The sequence below is a fragment of the Rhinopithecus bieti genome, unplaced genomic scaffold, assembly GCF_001698545.2.
Source record: "Rhinopithecus bieti isolate Rb0 unplaced genomic scaffold, ASM169854v2 scaffold_2574, whole genome shotgun sequence".
Classification (NCBI taxonomy): Eukaryota; Metazoa; Chordata; class Mammalia; order Primates; family Cercopithecidae; genus Rhinopithecus; species Rhinopithecus bieti.
The window spans coordinates 2,489,897-2,509,419 of NW_016804493.1; the positions used below are offsets into that span (position 1 = coordinate 2,489,897).

The 19,523-nt window shown below is 43.2% G+C and overlaps 1 protein-coding gene across 1 annotated transcript in view; it reads left to right on the forward strand.

Annotated features, from left to right (window-relative positions):
• The first annotated feature begins 1,831 nt into the window (after positions 1–1,831).
• The window catches only part of ADAMTS18 (ADAM metallopeptidase with thrombospondin type 1 motif 18), a 157,442-nt gene continuing 139,750 nt past the window's right edge, over positions 1,832–19,523 (forward strand). Inside the window, exons 1-3 of the mRNA XM_017868658.1 lie at positions 1,832–2,341; positions 2,442–2,529; positions 5,331–5,647. Coding sequence (XP_017724147.1) covers positions 2,252–2,341; positions 2,442–2,529; positions 5,331–5,647 — 495 coding nt within the window. The 5' untranslated portion in view covers positions 1,832–2,251. The remainder of the gene's footprint in view (positions 2,342–2,441; positions 2,530–5,330; positions 5,648–19,523) is intronic.

Consider the following 19,523-nt stretch of genomic DNA (forward strand, 5'->3'; position numbering starts at 1 on the left):
GCTTCGTGGCCTGGAAATCTGCATTTTTAAGCTAGCATTACAGGTGATTTTGACATACATTCAAGTTTGACATAGGATGTATGAAATCACAGAAATACACCATCATCACTTCTTAAAGTCCACTTATAATGTGCTTCGAAAAATACATTCACTTACCCCTTAGGCTATCCTTTTGATGTAGCATGCTGATTCCTATTTTACAGATTATAAAACAGGGGCCACAGAGCTTAAACAGATAAAGTAGGGAAACCCAAGTGATTTGTTTAGCACTGATGTTCTGTAAGGACTTGCCTTATGTTCCTTAGGCAGACATATCACCTTCTCTGCCTCTGCAGCCGGGGTTTACCTCTTCCCGGTTGTGTTCAATAAAACCGACTATGTGTATCGAGCTATCACTTAATCGAGGCTTGACATGGACCTCATGTTAACTATTTCAGTACCCACAGGACTGAGCAGAGTAATACATCCACCTCCTCTGCCACTACCCTGGTCCCAGCAAGACACTGTCATTGTGCCCCTTCATTTCCAGCAACAGTTGCCTGGTTTGTTTCTGACCCTGCTTCAGCGCGTCCAATCCCTACCCTTGCTCAAAAAATGATTCACATTTTTTTTTTTATTGGACATGATGTTGCCTCCTACACATACACAAACCCCCATTCATTGAAATCTAATGACTTCCAACATGCTTCACTCCAGCTTACAAGGTCCAGCTGACCCAGCAACTGCTGTGTTTGCTTCTTCCTCTGGCCTGTAACAGTTTTCACGTGGCAATCACTTAACTACCTGGAGACCTTCACTTCTGCTGTGCCCTCTGACCTAACATGCAAGATCCTACTCCCCTCTTCCCTCGTAAAACGGATCCACTCTCTGGCCTTATTTAAGTGTCAGCTCCTAAGAGATGCCTTGCACGTGTATGTGTGTGTGTGTGTGTGTGTATAGACATCTAAATTAGATTCTGCTGCCATCTAATTTAGGAGACTATTATTTTCCTTTTGAGTATTTGTGTTCATTTTGTTTCTATTACTGTTGTCGAGCTATCCAATCAGATTCATTTCCACTGGCCCGTGAGAATGTATTTTGTTCACCTCTGCAAACAGGGATCAAAGGATCCAATAAATGTCTTGAGTAAATGAACAGGCACACAGCAAACTGGATGCACATTCCTGGTGATGGCGTGCACTGTTTGTTATAACTGATTTCTGTGGGTTTGGGTATCTGGGGCCAAGATTCAATCTCGAAGAGTGGGAAGCACGGTCACCGTGAGAAGAGAGGGAGAGATCCGGGAGAAGAGGGAGGCCCCCGCGTGCCCTGAGTTTTTACATGCTGCAGACAGTGACAGGCTCATTGTTCTGGTCCTCCGGGCTGCCTCAGATTTGCTGACTCTGGGAAGCTAGGTTATCTTGTGCGCATCTGAGCCTCCTCTTCCTCATCTTTATCAAGGAATGAATAATTCCCACCTGAAAAGCGTAGGGCCTGAGGCAAATGCGATACAGCTGGGGATAGCTCCCAGCACTTAGGAGGTGTCGAGGACACTATCTTGACTCTTTGCCAGAAGAGTTGAAAATGAGAAGTCTGCACAGGCAGCGAAGAAGTCGTGCCACTCACCTGTGCCTTTCCTCTTCTGAACTCATCTCCCCAGTGCGCTTAAATTACGTTTTCCAAGCCTGACCCTGGGAGCTCCCCTCCTTCTCACGGCTGTCGGTCCTCCCTCCCCATCACTCCCACCCAGCCTCCCCGCCCCCTTCACCCCCTCCCTCGCAGTTGGAGCCGGGAATCCCACGCCCTTGCACCAGCCCGGGGGCTCGGACGAGCCCGGGAGCCGCTGGTCGCCAATCACCGCGCGGTGGAGAGGCGGGCGCTCGGCTCCGGCGCGCTGGGGGAGCCAGCTGGAGCTGCTTTCCCTGTAGCCTCAGACGCTCACACCGACACAGACAGACTCACAGACGGGCGGGCAGGCACCGACAGAGTCTCCCAGCCGTTTGCGCTCCAGTCCCGGCCCAGGGAGTCCCCCGCACCCCCTGGGGAGCCGCAAGGGCAGCTCGGCAGGCCAGCGCCGGGAGAAGGGAGGGCGCGCAGGCAGCCGGAGGAGGGGAGGTCCCAGCGCGCCTCCACTGCGATGTGAACGGCGGCGGCTCTCACCTGGAGCCGCACCTGGGGCGCCGAGCTCCGGGGCCGCGGAGAGAATGCTTGCCGCCCGTGCGCTCCGCCTGCAGCGTCTGGCCACCCGCAGCCGCCGCGCCCGCACCTGACCATGGAGTGCGCCCTCCTGCTCGCGTGCGCCCTCCCGGCCGCGGGTTCGGGCCCGCCGAGGGGCCCAGCGGGACTGGGGCGCGTGGCCAAGGCAGGTGCCGCCGAGCGGAGCTCCGAGAGAGGGTGGCAGAGGGCGCCCGACCCCAGCCCCACCGCGCCCCTCACGCGCGATGTCACCTTTTCTTTTGCAGGCGCTCCAGCTGTGCTGCCTCTGCTGTGCGTCGGTCGCCGCGGCCTTAGCCAGTGACAGCAGCAGCGGCGCCAGCGGATTAAATGATGGTTCGTATTTGCCCCCCACCCCCAAGAAGGGCCTTTCGCAGCACTTTGTCCCTTCCTTCCCCCCAAAACAGAAAAGATGGAAAAGTGCACCCCCTAACCTGGCAGGTGTGCGCTGTCTTGGAAATGGTTCCTGTTTGGAGAGAGGGGAAGGTTGGCAAGGACTGAACTTATCAAAAGAATCAATGCCCCAAGCTGCAAGTCACATAAAAGAAAATAGTCTCCCTCCTTCACAGGTGGCTTGTTAAGAAAGAAAGAAAAAAAAAAAAAAAAAAAAAAAAAAAAAAACTTCAGTGAGAAATTCTAAGGGAGGTGGACATTAACTAAGGAATTACTTATTTCCTCCCTCTCCTACCTCTTGGTGGGAGATGAAAGAATGTGAGCCTCTTTCCTCTCTCCATCTTTCCTCATTTTTCTCTCCACTTTTGTTCCTTTTCTATTCTCTTCTTTTTTCTTTCCTTTTTGCTTCCCTTGTTTCACGGATGCCTAAGGCTGCTTTTAGAGAGGAAAGCAGGTGACCTGAGGTCTCTGAGTCCTTTATCTATCTTTTCTGACGTTGCGCAGCCACCAACTTCCTAGAACATCCCTCACTTCTGTCATTTATTAACTTCCCAGTGGCGCCCAGAGGGAAATCCTTGTTTTGATTATTTCCCATCAGCTACAGGAGAACAGCTGATTCCTGACGCAAGGCGTCTCGCAAAACCTTACTGTTCAACCTGGATTCTTTAGAATTCTGTAAATTTTAGTTTTGCAAGGTTATCTCCTTTTCTTGTCAGGGTCAAGAGGTCATAATGGGGAGTGGGGCAGGATGGAGTCATGGAGAAGGGATTCACCTTTTGTCCAACAGAGAGGCTGTAGTTTCTAAAACCACCCCTCATTCTTATATCAGGATCAGATGGCTGGAGGCCACGTCTGACCCAGCCACCACTTTGTAAAGACCTCACCCTTACTCAGCTCCTGAAGTGATCAGTCAGAGATCACTCTTTACAGGGGACACTGACTGCTCTTCTTCCATGAAGTACTGAATGTAACCAATAGCCTGTTATTCTCGCCTTGGAAACAAGCTGGTAGCAGGTGTCTGGGGGACCCTGATGACTGATTCCATAGAAGGCTGGCTGGATAACGTTCCTACAGAGCCTTCCAAGTAAAAGCAGGCAGAGTTTCAGATAATTTGGGACAAGACGGTGAGAAACACACTTCTGCATATGTCAGGAAGCATTTTCATAGTTAAGTTTTAGTTTGACAGGAGGAGGAGGTCGACTTTCTCTAAGAACTTGCACATAATCAAGAGCCAAAGCCCTTTAAAGCAATATATCATATTTTAAGAGAAGAAAATATTGTATGTCTGGCTCAGATTTTCAAGGTTAAGAGAAGGGAAAACTCCCCCCCCCATTATTTTAAAATATATGTGTCAATTTTATAGCATTTTAGTCAGAGGACGAAGTCAAGAAAATGGGAGTGGGAGGACATAAAGAATATAAAATTAAAGCTGCCCAAGGAATAAGAGTGACAGATGGTTCATAAACAGAAGAAAATTATTGTCTATTGGGGAGAATTTTTTTTTTTTTAATGTGAACCTAATTAGGCCATCACTCATTGATCCTTGGTAGCTACCGGGGCTCCACTTTTCCTTAATTTGTTTGTTTGTTTGTTTTGGAGGAAGGGGAAGGTTGTTGACTGTTTAAGGGAAAGGAAAATTCTTCTTCCTTTTCCTCCTCCAGCAACCGGGGACCCAAGTGACTCAAACACACCTCATCGTTGTTCAACATATTTCTAAACACTTTCCAAAGTAGTTTCGCATTCTGTGCCTCGGAAGTGGAAATGTGGAGTGTTTTTAATGTGCAGAGGGCATATTCCAGATCATTTTGTGGGATGATGCTTTTCAGCTTCAATGTTTGGTGAAAGAAAACACTGTGCTGGCTTTGCTTTTCAAATAGCAAATTGTGTTTTAGCTCCTCCTCTTTGGAACATTCAGCAATTAGTGCTGCTCTAGGGAGCAATGGTGAATGTAGTTTTAAACATGCCTTTCCAGTTGTCCCCTGATATGCCACTCCCCCACCAACATGCCTGAGCAATTTTATACATCAGACTATATAGGAAGGTTCTGACAATTTTGAGGCATTTTTGTGCATGTGCTGTATTTTATGCTTACAATTAAATGGGATCATCCCTGTGAAAGCTCACAGTAAAATGCTAAGAGTGATGCAAGTACCAGAGTTTTCTTTTCACAAATAATATTGGAAATATGAAAATGCTCTTGCTTGTTAATGATCTGAAATATCATCTGAAGCTACCCCACACTGTGAGTTAGGACTTGAAGTGTAAACTCTGCCTCTGCCAAAATGCTCCCGATTCAGTTTAAGCACAGATAAATTAACCTCCTTGAAGAAAAATTCCTCATTTTGTAGTTTTATATTCATTAACTTTATCTTCCAAAAAATTAAATTTTATATATATGCATAACTCTGTGGCCAATATATTAAAAGATCCAGACCATTAAACATCAAAAGAGCATTCTAAATCTCTCTCCAGATGAGAGGCGTTACATTTTTCCATGGACATCCATGAAATTCATGAAAATCATGATTGGCTTTCGGGCACCTATAGAAATGACTGTGGCAGAGTTAACTGTAGAGACAGGTCTTCTGCTTCCCGTGCTGCTCTGAATTATATTTGATCTAGGTGCAAGGCAACAGGAACAAAGATATCTTTGAGTTTTGTGTTGCTCTTTGCCAGCCTGCTGGAAAGTGACCATTTGGAATTGTGGGCTCTGGGTGCTGACAGCTGAACTTTTCCCATTGCAGATTATGTCTTTGTCACACCAGTGGAAGTAGACTCAGCCGGGTCATATATTTCACACGACATTTTGCACAACGGCAGGAAAAAGCGATCGGCGCAGAATGCCAGAAGCTCCCTGCACTACCAATTTTCAGCATTTGGACAGGAACTGCACTTAGAACTTAAGCCCTCGGCGATTTTGAGCAGTCACTTTATTGTCCAGGTACTTGGAAAAGATGGTGCTTCAGAGACTCAGAAACCCGAGGTGCAGCAATGCTTCTATCAGGGATTTATCAGAAATGACAGCTCCTCCTCTGTCGCTGTGTCTACGTGTGCTGGCTTGGTAAGTTCACCCCAGTCTGAGTTGAGCTCCCTCGCTCGTGTTTTGTGTAACTTGAGTGAACAGATGTCTGCAGTATAAGTGCTCTTCCAGCCAACTCCACACATTCACACTGTCAGTCTTGATACTTCTAATATTCTCCATTGAACTAATCTAATCTGCTCCCAGAAAAAGAAAATATAATAGAACTTTAATTACCATTTAGAACATTCTTTTGATGTTTAATGGTCTGGGACTTTTCATTCTCCATGTTTGAGATGATCCCCAAGGAAATTAAGTTGATGGATGCCATTCGCTTTGTAATGTCCTGGGAGACCAGGCATTCTATAAATCTAACAAGCTGCATGCGTCTACATGGCTTTAAAATGGGAAAACTGTATTTCAATGCAAAATTGCATTCAGCAGCCCTGGTAAGATCAACCTTCACTTTGCTGAAGGGAGGCCCTTTGTTTTCTTTGAACTAATCTGTTGCTGGTGTCCTGCTCACATAAGACATCCTTTTAGAATGTGGTGTGCTGTGTTCCTGGGCTGGCAGGATTCAATGTAGCATCCAGGGAAGCAGAACCTTTTAAAAGCATTTGGGACAAGCGTTATTTCCTGCCTATGTAATCCTCATCTGCTGAGCACCAGGCCAAGAATATCATTATAAATGATACTCTTCTCAGGATTCAAATATACGAGGTGGTAAATGTTGTTCTGGGTTGATTTCATTCTGTGTTGTGATTGAGAAGTGTCCTGAATTGACAGAAGAGTTGGTATGTGTTGAGACACATGGCAATTATGCTCTGGCATGGCCAGAAGAAGGAAAATGTGAGAAAACCCAGCTGAGAATGTAGTTAGTAATGTACATGGTACATCATGGCACAAAGCAAGATGTGGCTTGGGTGCGGGTGAATGAGGACTCCCATGTTCTTCATTAGTTGAAACTTTCAGTTACTTTTTAAATTTTTTCCCCCTATTTTGGCCTGAAGTTTAGGTAAAACCTCTCTTTACAACCACAATCATGATATTCTTTCTTTGGTCTATTTAAAATGATGAACGTGGCTCACCAATGGCCTACATATTATAACATGGTTACGTGCCCCTGTGTATGCACACGTGACTGTATCTTGGTTTTCTGTTTGTTTGTTTGTTTGTTTGAGGCAGATCTCCTGGTCTTTATTTAGCATCCTCTCTGTATTTCTCTTTCTTCTGTCTATTCCAGTGTCCTAAAGGAGGAGTTTACACAACCCACCATATTGGCTTAAACTATCTCATTCCACATACCAGTAGTTAAAAGCAGTCTGCCCAGGTTCTAATTCTCACACCAGCATTTACTCGTAGGACCTTGGACTCATTATTTAACTCCGTGTTAAGTAGAGTTAACTATGCCTTAGTTTCTTTATTTCTAAGATGGGAATAACAAGAGTTTACATCACAGGGCAGTGGGGATTCAATGACTTCTTGCACTTATTTTTTTTTTTTTTTTTGTCTTTTTTTTTTTTTCCTTTTGTGGAGAACGGGGTCTCGCTGTATTACCCAGGCAGGTCTCGAACTCCTGGGCTCAAGCTATCCTCCCACCTCTGCCTCCCTGAGAGCTGGGATTACAGGCGTGAGCCACCGCGCCCAGCCCAATGACTTCTTATGTGGAAAGTGCTATAGCAGTTCCTGGCAGGGATAATTGCCCTATAGCTGTTCCATTTTCAGCAACACTTAGCCTCCTCATGTTTAGCACTCTCAGGACTCCACTCTGTGAATGATGGGAAATCTGATCAGTTATCTCATATTAATAATCTCATGGTAATAGATTAATATTATCAAAATTTTATATGAGTAGAATCATAAATTTTTCTGTATGAAGATTTCACAATGCTTTTATCCATTTTTTTAAAACTTTTAGGTTCAGGGGTATAAGTGAAGGTTTGTTACATAGGTGAAATCATGTCACAGGGGTTTGTTGTACAGATTATTTCATTACCCAGATATTAAGCCCAGTACCCAATGGTTATCTTTTCTGTTGCTCTCTCTTCTAACACCCTCCATCCCCAAGTAGACCACAGTGTCTGTTGTTCCCTTCTTTGTGTTCATGAGTTCTCATCATTTAGCTCCCACTTATAAGTGAGAACGTGCGATTTGAATTTCTGTTCCTGCGTTAGTTTGCTAATGATAATAGCCTTCCTCTCCATCCATGTTCCTGCAAAAGACCTGATCTCATTTATTTTTACGGCTGCATAGTATTCCATGGTGTTTGTGTACCACATTTTCTTCATCCAGTCCATCATTGATGGGCATTTAGGTTGATTCCATGTCTTTGCTATTGTGAATAGTGCAGCAATAAACATTCACATGCATGTGTCTTTATGTTAGAATGGTTTCTGTTCCTCCCATACCTAGTAATGGGATTGCTGGGTCGAATGGTAGTTCTGCTTTTAGCTCTTCAAAAAATTGCCATACTCCTTTCCACAATGGTTGAACTAATTTACACCCCTACCAACAGTTTGGGGCTAGTATGACTGAACATTCTTGTATATGCATTTTGATGAACTTACGGACACATTCTGTTGTACACATGCCTAAGAATAAAGTTGTTGAGGCACAGAGTATGTATAAATTGAGTATTCCATGTCTGAAATGTTCGGGACCAGAAGTGTTGTGGATTTTCAATTTGGGGAGGATTTTGGAATATTTGCAGAATATATTCTGGTTGAGCATCTCTAATGCAAAAATCTGAAATGCTCCAATAAGCATTTTCTTTGGGTGTCATATCAGTACTCAAAAGTTTCAGATTTTGGAGCATTTCAGGTTTCAAATTTTTGGATTGAGGTGCTCAACCTGTATATGTTCAGCTTTAATGAGCACTGACAAGCAGCTTTTCAAAGTGATTGTGCTAATGTAAACTCGCATCACCAGTGTGTGAGAGTTCCAGTTGCTCCAAATCCTCCTGAACACTTGATATTGCCTATTTTTCCATTTTAGCTGTTCTGATTGATAGGTGTGAAGTAGTACCGCATTATGGGTGTAGTTTGCATTGTTCTGATGGTTAATGAAATTGAATGCATTTTTTTTGTTTACATTTTCTTATAGACATTGCTCAGCTTCTTTGGCTAATCAGGGGTTTGAAACTCCTCTAAAGTTAATTAGAAACTATAGTAATGGATTCAGAATAGTAGATTCAGGAGTTCAGAAAAGGAACAAGCCTTTAACAGGCTTGTTGGAGAGACTCATCGAGTTAACATGCCAGGAGAGACAGCCACTCTTCTTCCATTAATACAGAGACTGAGAAGAGATGAATGAGACTAGGAGATGAAACTTCTTCACCTGAGATTTATATATCAGTGTTTCTCTGAGTGGGGCCAGACCACTGGCCTTAGGATCCTTTTGGATGTGGTAGCAATTTTCTCATGTGCATGCAGTGTATATTAGGAAAGCAATGCCACCTTTAAATGATTTGACAAAGTACTAATAGGAATCTACCATTATCTTGACTGCTAGAGAAGTCCCCAAAGAAAGTGAAAAATGGTAGAATGGTTATAATAGTGAATACATATGTACCTACGTACATATAAGCAGACATGCATGCATAGATACTCCAGCTAAAATTTTCTTAGCAGAGAATTTGTCTTAATAATTCAGAATTAACCTGTTTAAAATATTTGTAATAATTTCTTAAAATGCACTCACCTCCCCTGCCAACTCATAGGTCTCACTTTATTCCAGAGTTGTGGTGGTTGTTACTTACTTGGAATAATTCATGAAACAGGGTTGCACACTTCCCGGAGTAAATACTGCCTACTGTTATGTTTAGAGATGATAGTTTTAAAATTTTTGAATGCTTTTATACATGCAACCTAGAAAAGGTCACCCCGTCTTCTATACCAGGTGGCTTTATAATCTGTGAAGGTACAGGGATTTGTAGCCTTTGTCCCAGAACCTCAGAGGTACGGATTAACCTAATCTCATTGTGATCTGCCATGTCTGTCTTTTCTGCTATATCCAGCCTCCCTCTGACTAGCACAGGGATGAGAAAGTCATTATATCCAGCAAGCCATGACCTTGTTGAAGACTCTTCATCTTGCCATTCAACCACAGTCTTACAATTTTTACCTGTATTTTTAAATTTTGTCTTCCAACAGAGCAAACTGGCATCTTTCTTCCTATGTACTAAGAGTTCTAAGAAATTTTGCTGCTCAAAATAGTCTGTCTTAGTGATCCTTTTGTCAGGACAGTGATTATCAGAGTGTGATCAACTATGAGAGCTTCACCTGAAGGGTTGGAAATGTGAATTTCTTTGTCCACAACAGAAGCTCGGGGAGGCTGGGCACAGGAAAGTGTATTTTTAATTCTCCAAATGATTCTGATGCATACAAATATCTGAGAACCACTTAGTGAAAATGCTTGTATTTTTGGAACTTGTTAGAAAGACACATTGATTCATCCGTTTTTATTGTTGTTATTTTTTAGAGACAGGGTCTTACTCTGTCATCTGGGCTTGAGTACATTGGTATCATCATGGCTCACTGGAACCTCGACTTCCCAGGCTTAAGCAATCCTCCCAACTCAGCCCCCCAAGTAGCTGGGACTACAGGCACGTACCACCACACCCAGCCAATTTTTGTAGAGGCGAGGTTTTCCATGTTGCCCAGGCTGGCCTCGAACTTTTGGGCTCAAGCAATCTTCCTGCCTCAGCCTCCCAAAGTGCTGGGATTACCAGGCTTGAGCCACCACCCCCCACCCCCCATCCTTTTTTCATTCGACAACTATTAGCCTCTAGTGTGTCAGGCACTGTTGAGAGTATGGTGGATGAAGCTTACCAACAAGGTGGATGTTAGATCCAGGCTGTAGAGGTTACAATCTAGGGGAGAGGATGGAGCAATACTTTTAGACCCGGAAACTGCGATTTTTACTGTGAACCAAGCTGTGACTCAACCCTGGAACAAGGAGTTTACAGAGTGTGGTTTTAGAAAAGTGGGGAGCTGGTCAAGTTATTGCCAAAATGCCACCTCTCTGAGCTGTACAATGCATATTAGCATATTGACAAGTCAGAAATGTCTTATATTAAAGACACCTGTTTAACTCTGTTCATACCTAGAGTTTCCCTAACTTCTTTGGTCAATGAATTTTTTTTTTTTCCCCCAAGGAGCATCTCTTCACAGTCTGGTGGTAACATGAAAAACATCAATGCAATGGTTCCCAAAAGAGATACTATAATATTATGTATTAATTTTTATCTGTTACAAGATGCTCCAGGAATAAGTGCTTTATGGTCATACAAGTTAGGGAAAATTTAGTGATTTAAAGGAAGCTAAACAACTTTAACATATTTCATACATTTTAATGCACTAATATTCATTGCGAAGTGCCAAAAGGTGGGATTTCCATACTAATTTGACCACGCCTCCCCATCCCCCCCCTCCTTTTTTTTTTGAGATGGATTCTCGCTCTGTTGCCCAGGCTGGAGTGCAGTGACATGATCTTGGCTCACTGCAACCTCTGTCTCCCGGATTCAAGTGATTCTCCTTCCTCAGCCTCCCAAGCAACTGGGATTACAGGCACCCACCACCACGCCCAGCTAATTTTTTTGGTATTTTTAGTAGAGATGGGGCTTCAGCATGTTGGCCATGCTGGTCTTGAACTCCTGACCTCAGGTGATCCACCTGCCTCAGCCTCCCAAAGTGCTGGAATTACAGGTGTGAGTCACTGTGCCCGGCCCACTCCTCCTCTTTTTGAGTCACACTTCCATCAACACCTTGTACCAGTGTTCACCCTAAAACAGTGGTTCACCCTAAAACAGCAGTTCCTAAGTCTGAGATTATTTGTACTTGTACCTGACATGTGTTCCTGTTGGGGAAATGCACCCCTTGCTTAAGAAATTCTAAACCAAGCTCCATTCTTCATGTGAAGATTGAATGAAAATACATGCAAAAACTGTCACTCATATTGCATTTCTGCTCAGCTTTGTAATACATGGGTGAGTTTACCATTGATGAATAACTTCAGTGAAGGCCCAGCTGGCAAGAGTAGTGGACTGCTTTGCTGTTTCTCTTGGATCTTCTGCTTGGTGTCTGATTACTATCCAGCCTTAGCACTGCATCTGCCACTCTGAGTGGAGTATGTACCGTGATCAAGGCTGCCATGAAAACCCCCTCTAGCCTCAATTCCTGATGCATCATCCAATTTTGTCACTCGGTTTCCCCTCGTTTCTCTTTTCTTTGTCCCCAACAATTAAACCGTAAGTGGCGTTTCTCCCCCATGGCTGGCTGCCCTAATGTCCCCATTGTATCTTTTTTTAGTGGTGGCCTTTTTTAGACTACAACTGCAGTGACCCATTCTCCAGAGAGCCTGGGTTCTTGCAGAACTTTGGAAGCAACTGGATTTCAATAGGCGGTAGGGACACTTTGATCTCCCCCTTTCAAAAGTACTTTATGACTCAGAAAGCTCAGTCATTGAGTTGTCTGTTGCTGGTCACTGCCTGCCAAACAGTCTTTACAAAAGCTGATTTCCATTCATAAAAGGGCTGAAGTTGAATGACCTTCGTCCATGGCGGGCAGAAAGAAACTAGGCTCGGCTGCTTTGGAGAGCCTTGTTAGTTAGTAGGGGTTTGTTGAATTACATATACCCCCTTGGAGCTTTTCGGTCACTTGAGAGGATCACGTGAAGTTAAGGATTACACTGAGTTGTATTTACGTGTTTTGTGAGACAGGCTAACTGAAATCAGTGATGTTTTCTTAGGCAATTACTCAATTCATTAAGAAAGGGTAAAAGTTTTGTTTTGTTTTGGCTTTTCTCCTCTTAAGACATGATTTGTGAAGAGAATTATTTGCTCATAAGAAACTTGTAGCAAAATGCCATATCAGACTCCTTTTTAAAAAGAATAGCCAAGGTTCTTGCCAGAGAGCAGGACCCCAAGGTGACTAAGGCCAGTTTGAGGGGTCTCACATGGGAGGCTGAAAGGCCAGTCCTTCCTGCCTATGCTGCCTTTTTTTTTTTTTTTTTTTTTTTTTTGAGACAGCAGTTTTGCTCTTATTGCCCACGCTCAGAGTTGCAATGGCATGATCTCGGCTCACTGCAAGCTCCGCCTGCAGGTCAAGCAATTCTCCTGCCTCAGCCATGCCCAGTAGCTAGGATTCAGGCAAGCGCCGCCATGGTCCGGCTAATTTTGTATTTTTAGTAGAAACGGGATTTCTCCATGTTGGTCAGGCTGGTCTTGAACTCCCGACCTTAGGTATCCAACCCGCCTCGGCCTCCCAAAGTGCTGGGATTACAGGCTTTGAGCCCCACTGCACCCGGCCTGCCTGCCTTTTTGGGTATGGCACTAAGGCATCAGGCTCCCTAAGTCCCTGTGTTGTAAGTATTGGGGCTTCCTTCATGTCTCTGGGCCTGGTTTTCCCATCTGTAAAGCGGGAATGGTAATCCTCTGTTCTCTCATAAGGACTGTGAAGATTTATGAGGCTGAGCTTGGTACCTCGGGGAAGCTCCGTGGCTTGATTAGTCTTGACTTTGAACTAGGAAGAAGGTCTGGGAAGGAAATGGCCATTGAACAACTCACCCACAACATACACACGTATTCTCTCTTCTCTCTCTCTCTGTTTTTTTTTTTTTTTTTTTTTTTTGACGACGGAGTCTTGCTCTGTCGCCGAGGCTGGAGTGCAGTGGCATGATCTCGGCTCACTGCAAGCTCCGCCTCCCGGGTTTGCGCCATTCTCCTCAACCTCCCGAGTAGCTGAGACTACAGGCACCCACCACCAGGGCCAGCTAATTTTTGTATTTTTAGTAGAGATGGGGTTTCACCGTGTTCGCCAGGATGGTATCGATCTCCTGACCTCGTGATCTACCCATCTCGGCCTCCCAAAGTGCTGGGATTACAGGCTTGAGCCACCTCACCCAACCCCTCTCTCTCTCTTTACCAGCTTCCACCCCTGTCTTGCCTTAAGGCCTTTTAAAGTTCAGCCCTGTCAGAACAGGAAATGAACACTTTGATACTGGCAATTCTCCTTGCGGGAATGTTTGGAGATCTTGTGGGAGGGGAAAGTAACCCCTACTTTATAAACTGAAGACATAAAATGAGAGAAAAAGAATCAAAGAGGGGTATCAACAAATAGATAATGATTGGCATCAATGGGTGTATGATGAAGCAGCATAGTGTAATGTCTTTGGGCTGAGACTCTGAAGTTCCATCTCTTGTCTTTGGTAGCTACATAACACAGGGAAAACTCTTTACCCTGGCTTTGCTTTATTTCTTCAGTGATAAGTTGGGGATAATGATAGTACTTCTCCCATGAGGACTATGGATGCTTAATTGAAAGAAAAATATTCTATGTGCATAGTTACAATGATATTATTACTATATCATTACCACAACCAATATCATTACCTGGCACATAGTAATAATATGAGTTGTGATAATGATATAGTACTAATTATCATTATTGCAGACCTTCCTCTGCAAAGGACTTTTCGGAATTGACTACTGACAGTTCTTACAACCCACAGGCAGAAAAGAGTTTCAGCCTAGATAAAAACACAACAGTTAATATTTATTAAGCACTCCGGCCGTTGAGAAGAGATTCAGCTAAAACACAAAGGGAGGACTTTAGAATATTTAACTGTGAGTTGGCATTATAAGTAGTTAATGTCTGAGGTATAGCAGTCTTTTTAGTAAGGCACTTTAAGAGGACCTGAGCACTTGAAAAAAATATATATGTATAGGTTCCACCTCTGAAAATTCAGTAGGTCCTGGGTGGAGCCTAGGGATTCAAGTTTAATAAAGGAAAGAGAAGATTCACATATGGGGGACTCAGAGTCATTGTCCTCAAGGTGTCTGAACAGGACCTTCAGTGGAAAAGGGACTGTCTGAACCTCTCTGGGAGAGTTGGTTTTGCTTTGTGGAAAGCATCACACTATGTAAGTGAGACTGTCAATGCACAGACTAGCATGATCTGGTAGGTATTCTAAGGAGGGAAGTGAGGTGGCTAGTGTGAATCAAAATGTAGAGTTTGTTCTTATTTATATATTATAAGACTTTCAGTTGTAAGTAGAAAACTCCATCTCAGGCTGTGTTAAACATACAAAATATGCATTCTTTTTGGCTCTGGAATAATCTTCCTAATTCATCCTTTCCTTCCTCTATCCCTCCCTCTTTTCTTCTTTCCTTTCTTCCCTTCTCCTTTTTTCTCTCCTTTCTTCTTTTCCTGCGTCCCCACCTCCCTCCTTTCTTTGTCCCTCCCTTCCTTCCTCTTTTTCTTTCACCCTTCTCTCTTTTTCCCTCCCTCCCCCATCTGCCTGCATCTCTTCCTTCCTCCCTTGTACTAGGATTGGCTAGCTTTCAGCAAGGCTAGATCCAAGCTATCCAATGATGTCTCCACTGTTTTCTTTCTCTCGGCTCTTCTTGCTTCTGCCTGGCTTCCTTCTGCATGTGTGGCCACCTTAGATGAGGATTTCATCACTTCCTTGGGTACCTGGCGTCTCCTATGACTTATTCAGCAATAACTCCACAGCTGGACCCTATATAATACCTGAGAAGAAGTATGTGGGGCTGAGAGCTTTATATGGTTTCTCACTTATCTGCAAGCCTCAGAGGACCACACTAAGTTTGTCTCTGTATCTGAACAAGACTAAACCATATTTTTATTTATGGATTGATCTGTGAATTAATGCACAGAAGCAGGTCTGGAATGATGCATAGCAAACTGAAGGCTGCACAGTTTTCAGCTGGACACTCTTCATGAACTCAGAGCTTATTATTTCTGGAAGTTGTGTGTGTGGTTAAAACGTACCCAAATTGCATTAGCCAAACATCTTTTTTGGTGGGGGAAGAGGGATTACTTAAAACAATGTATATTTTGAAGTTTTTTTTTTTATTACTACCCATAGATCTATCTTATTCTTTTAATTCCTGCATATTTGTTTTCTTCTGATTAATGTTTATTTCCAGGATTTTGTTGGTGATGCTGCTGAAAATAACATGGAGATAGATGACTCTTCTTAGTTGCATGCAATTGTATGTTTTATGAGGAGGGTAGGGAGAGAGAGACCTACTTTGTGAAAAGCTGACACGTCAAATACATATGGGACGTCAGCTATAGCCAGATATGGCTTGCCAATATTGACGTTAGTCACCCAGTATCACCATCATTAATACCTTGCTTTTGTAACATGCAAAGTTACCGAGAACTCATTTCATCCTTGTTTTCCATGAGCCTAGGGCAGTGGTTTAGAATAGTTCTCTCCAGCAGATCCTATATGTTGGTGTAATTGCATGGTTTCCCACCATCAGCAATAAACAGTTTAAGAGAAAGTGGTACTGATAAATATCTGAAGTCTAAATATAAACAGGTCTAATGATAGCACTAAGGCTTTCATGACCAAAAACATTTGCTTGGACTTTGTACATATCTCTGTGAACAAACCCAGGAGTTCCTCTTCAGTCACATCAAGTTTTTCCCATGAAAGCCCGTTCCCACGGGTTTCTATCCAATTACAGGGCAAAATACACTCAAATACCATAATACAAGTCTGGTGAGAGTGTTCTGTCTGGACAGCAAGCTCACCTCTCCTGAAGGGATGCTTTTGATGTATCTAAGGATTTCGTTTTCAGTTGAATTCCTTTGATTGCTTATTCATGCTGCTGAGCTTGGGAATACTTTATCTGCCCTTATTACTACTACAAGTCAAGGGGGCATGCTTTCAAATATAAATTATATAGTGCACATCTCTAATTTACTACAAGTCAACTATGTGCACACCCTTATTTGAGAGACAGCACTTGAAAGGGATTGAGATAAGCTGGTAAAAGGAGATTATCTTTCTGCTGATTTACCGAGTTCTCCTACAACAGAGTACTTTTTAGTGTCTATGGGTTCACCCTGTGATTTTGCAATTCCTCATCTCCTTTTTCTATTTAACTTTGCCTCTTCTAGGAGGTAAATGAAGTGTTACTCAAAATTAATTTTCTGTGGGCAAATACTGCATGCAGTCTTTTTTTCCTCCTGCCTTAATTATTGAGTCTAAGTCTGTTTTATGCTGTGAAGAGACATAATGGAAAAAAAAATTACCACAATGCACTTTCATTCTTTAAATATGCTAATGAATATCTCTACATCTTGTCACAGGGTTTTGCTTTTGTCATTGTTTTCCAGTAACATGCATTGAAGTAGGATGAATTCTAAACTTGTAAAAAGTTTCTTTTGTGTGTGAAACAACTAGTAATGTCTGTTTAATATTACATGTTTAACCTTGGTGTGTATGACTAGCACATAAGTCTAGAACGGTGATTCTTAGTGCACGGAGCTTTAAAAAACACAGATGCTTATGCTCAGGTCTCACCCCAGAACAATTAGAGCAGAATGTCTGAGGACGGGGCCCAAACGTCTGTGTTATTTTAAAGACTCCCCAGGGTAGTCCTAAAGCACAGTTAAGTTTGAGAAACCCTGGGCTAGGTAAATGTTGTGGGCTTTGGAGATGCAATCATCTTAGACATGGTGGTGTCATAGTTTAACATGGCAGAATGGTATGTTCAAATGTTAGTTATGTGATCTTGGAGAAATGACTTTTTGAAGACATATTATTTTGAAATAATTAGACTTACTAGTTGCTACATGTACACAGAGAGTTCCCGCGTACCCTTCACCCACCTTTGGGAAATTATCGAATTGTCTAAGAATTTGGTTTTCTCGTCTATAAAGTGGAGATGAAAAAAAAAAAAGGCTCCGAAGGGGTGTGTTGTGAGAATTGAGATAATGTGTCTAAAATGTAGGAGGTCAACGTCTTTTTTTTTTTTTTTTTTTAAATCTGAGACAGAGTGTCACACTGTTGCCTGGGCTGGAGTGCAGTGGCGTGATGTTGGCTTACTGCAACCTCTGCCTCCTGGGTTCAAGCGATTCTTCTGCCTCGCCTCCCGAGTAGTTGGGATTACAGGTGCCGCCACCATACCCAGCTAATTTTTTGTATTTTTAGTAGAGACAGGGTTTCACCATGTTGGCCAGGCTGGTCTAGAATTCCTGACCTCATGATTCATCTGCCTTCCAAAGTGCTGGGATGACAGGCATGAGTCACTGCACCTGGCGAGGTCAGCTTCTAAGACAGCCCCCAAAATTGCTGGTTCCCAGTGCACCAACACTTTCTCCAGGTATTTAGTCAATTTCTGGGAAGGAGTTTTCACAGATGTTACCATGACTGCAAATCGGTAAAATTTAAGATAGGAAGATTTTCCAGGTAGGTCGGACCTAATTACATGATGCCTTTAAATTTGATTGGGTTTAGAGGTCAAAGAGAGGAGAAGAAGTCAGACAGGTTCATAGCTGGAGGGGTTTAACATATGAGAAATTCTCCATTGTGGACTTTGGAGATGGAAGAGGCTATGTCACAAGGAACATGGGGCTCTAGGGGTGAGAAGGGGGTGTCAGAGAGCTGAGTGATGTCTAGCTGACAGCAGGGAAAGGGGGCTTCAGTCCTACAATCAGAGGGAAGTGAATTCTGCCAATGGCCTGAGTGAGCTTAGCAGTGGATTCCTTCTTGGAGCCTCCAAAAAGGAATGCAGCCTGGGTGATATCCTGAAGACCCTAAGCAGAAAATACAGTCACACTATACCCACACTTCAGACGTGTACAACTGTGAATTAATAATTTTTTTTTCCCCCTGAGATGGAGTCTTGCCCTGTCAACCAGGCTGGAGTGCAGTGGCACAATCTTGGCTCACTGCAATCTCCGCCCCTGGATTCAAGCAATTCTCCTGTCTCAGCCTCCTGAGTAGCTGGGATTACAGGCTTCTGCCACCGTGCCCAGCTAATTTTTGTATTTTCAGTAGAGACGGGGTTTTACCCTGTTGGCCAAGCTGGTCTCGAACTCCTGACCTGGTGATCCACCTGCCTGAACCTCCCAAAGTGCTGGGATTACAGGCGTGAGCTGCCACACTCAGCCAATAATTGGGTGTTTTTAAGCTGCTGAATTGGTGGTGATTTGTTAAGCAGCGATAGAAAACAAATACAGAAAATATCTATAGTGCCCACTCTTTGGCAGGTGTTCACCAAATAGTCCCTTCCCTTTTCAGATTCATGGCCATCTTAAATTATCTTGTCAATGATTTGTAAGACAGTAAGCCCAAGGAGAGGAAGCAAATTTTCTTAAATATTCACTATTTAAAATTGCTTAGGAAATTGTTATGTTTAGCACAGGGTTTGTCAATAGGGCATTCGTGATGTGTTCAGACGGATAATTCTTTCTTGGGGGAAGCTGTCTGGAGACATACTGGTTTGTTAGGATGGATAATTCTTTCTTATGCAGGGCATGTCTGTGCATTGTAGGAGGTTTAGCAGCATTCCAGGCTTCTCTACCCTTTAGATTCCAGTAGCAACCCCCAGTTATGTCAGCTAAAAATGTCTCCAGACATAGCCTAGTATCTTTCCTGGGGGCACAGTTGTCCCCTGCTGAGAACTATTCATAGGGCACAATCACAAACTGTATTATTTACCGTAGTGCATTTATACGAGAGTTTATTGTTTTTCAGAGTAACCTGTTGTTTATTTCATTGTCATTATGAATAATGATTTCAGGTAATCTATGTTTGAGGAACTTAGCTGCTGAGAATACATATGAATGGTGTGTGGGGGCTGGGAGTCAATTGGTTGGCAGCAGAATACCCATCTGGGAATGTTTTAAAAGATGTGTATTTGCTTTTGAATTTCACAGCATGACAACCCAGACTCCTGAAAATGACTGAATCTCTAAAGAAACAGAGATATATTTATAATAAAATTCACCCTTGCATTCTTATGAGGAAGGGGGACTAACCACATGGATGTAGATTTGAAATGTGGATTCTGTTTCTAGGCTTTTGCAGTTGACCTAAGACCAAAGTTAAATGTCCTCTATATTCTCTCGACCTGTAAGAACAGGAGCGATGAGCT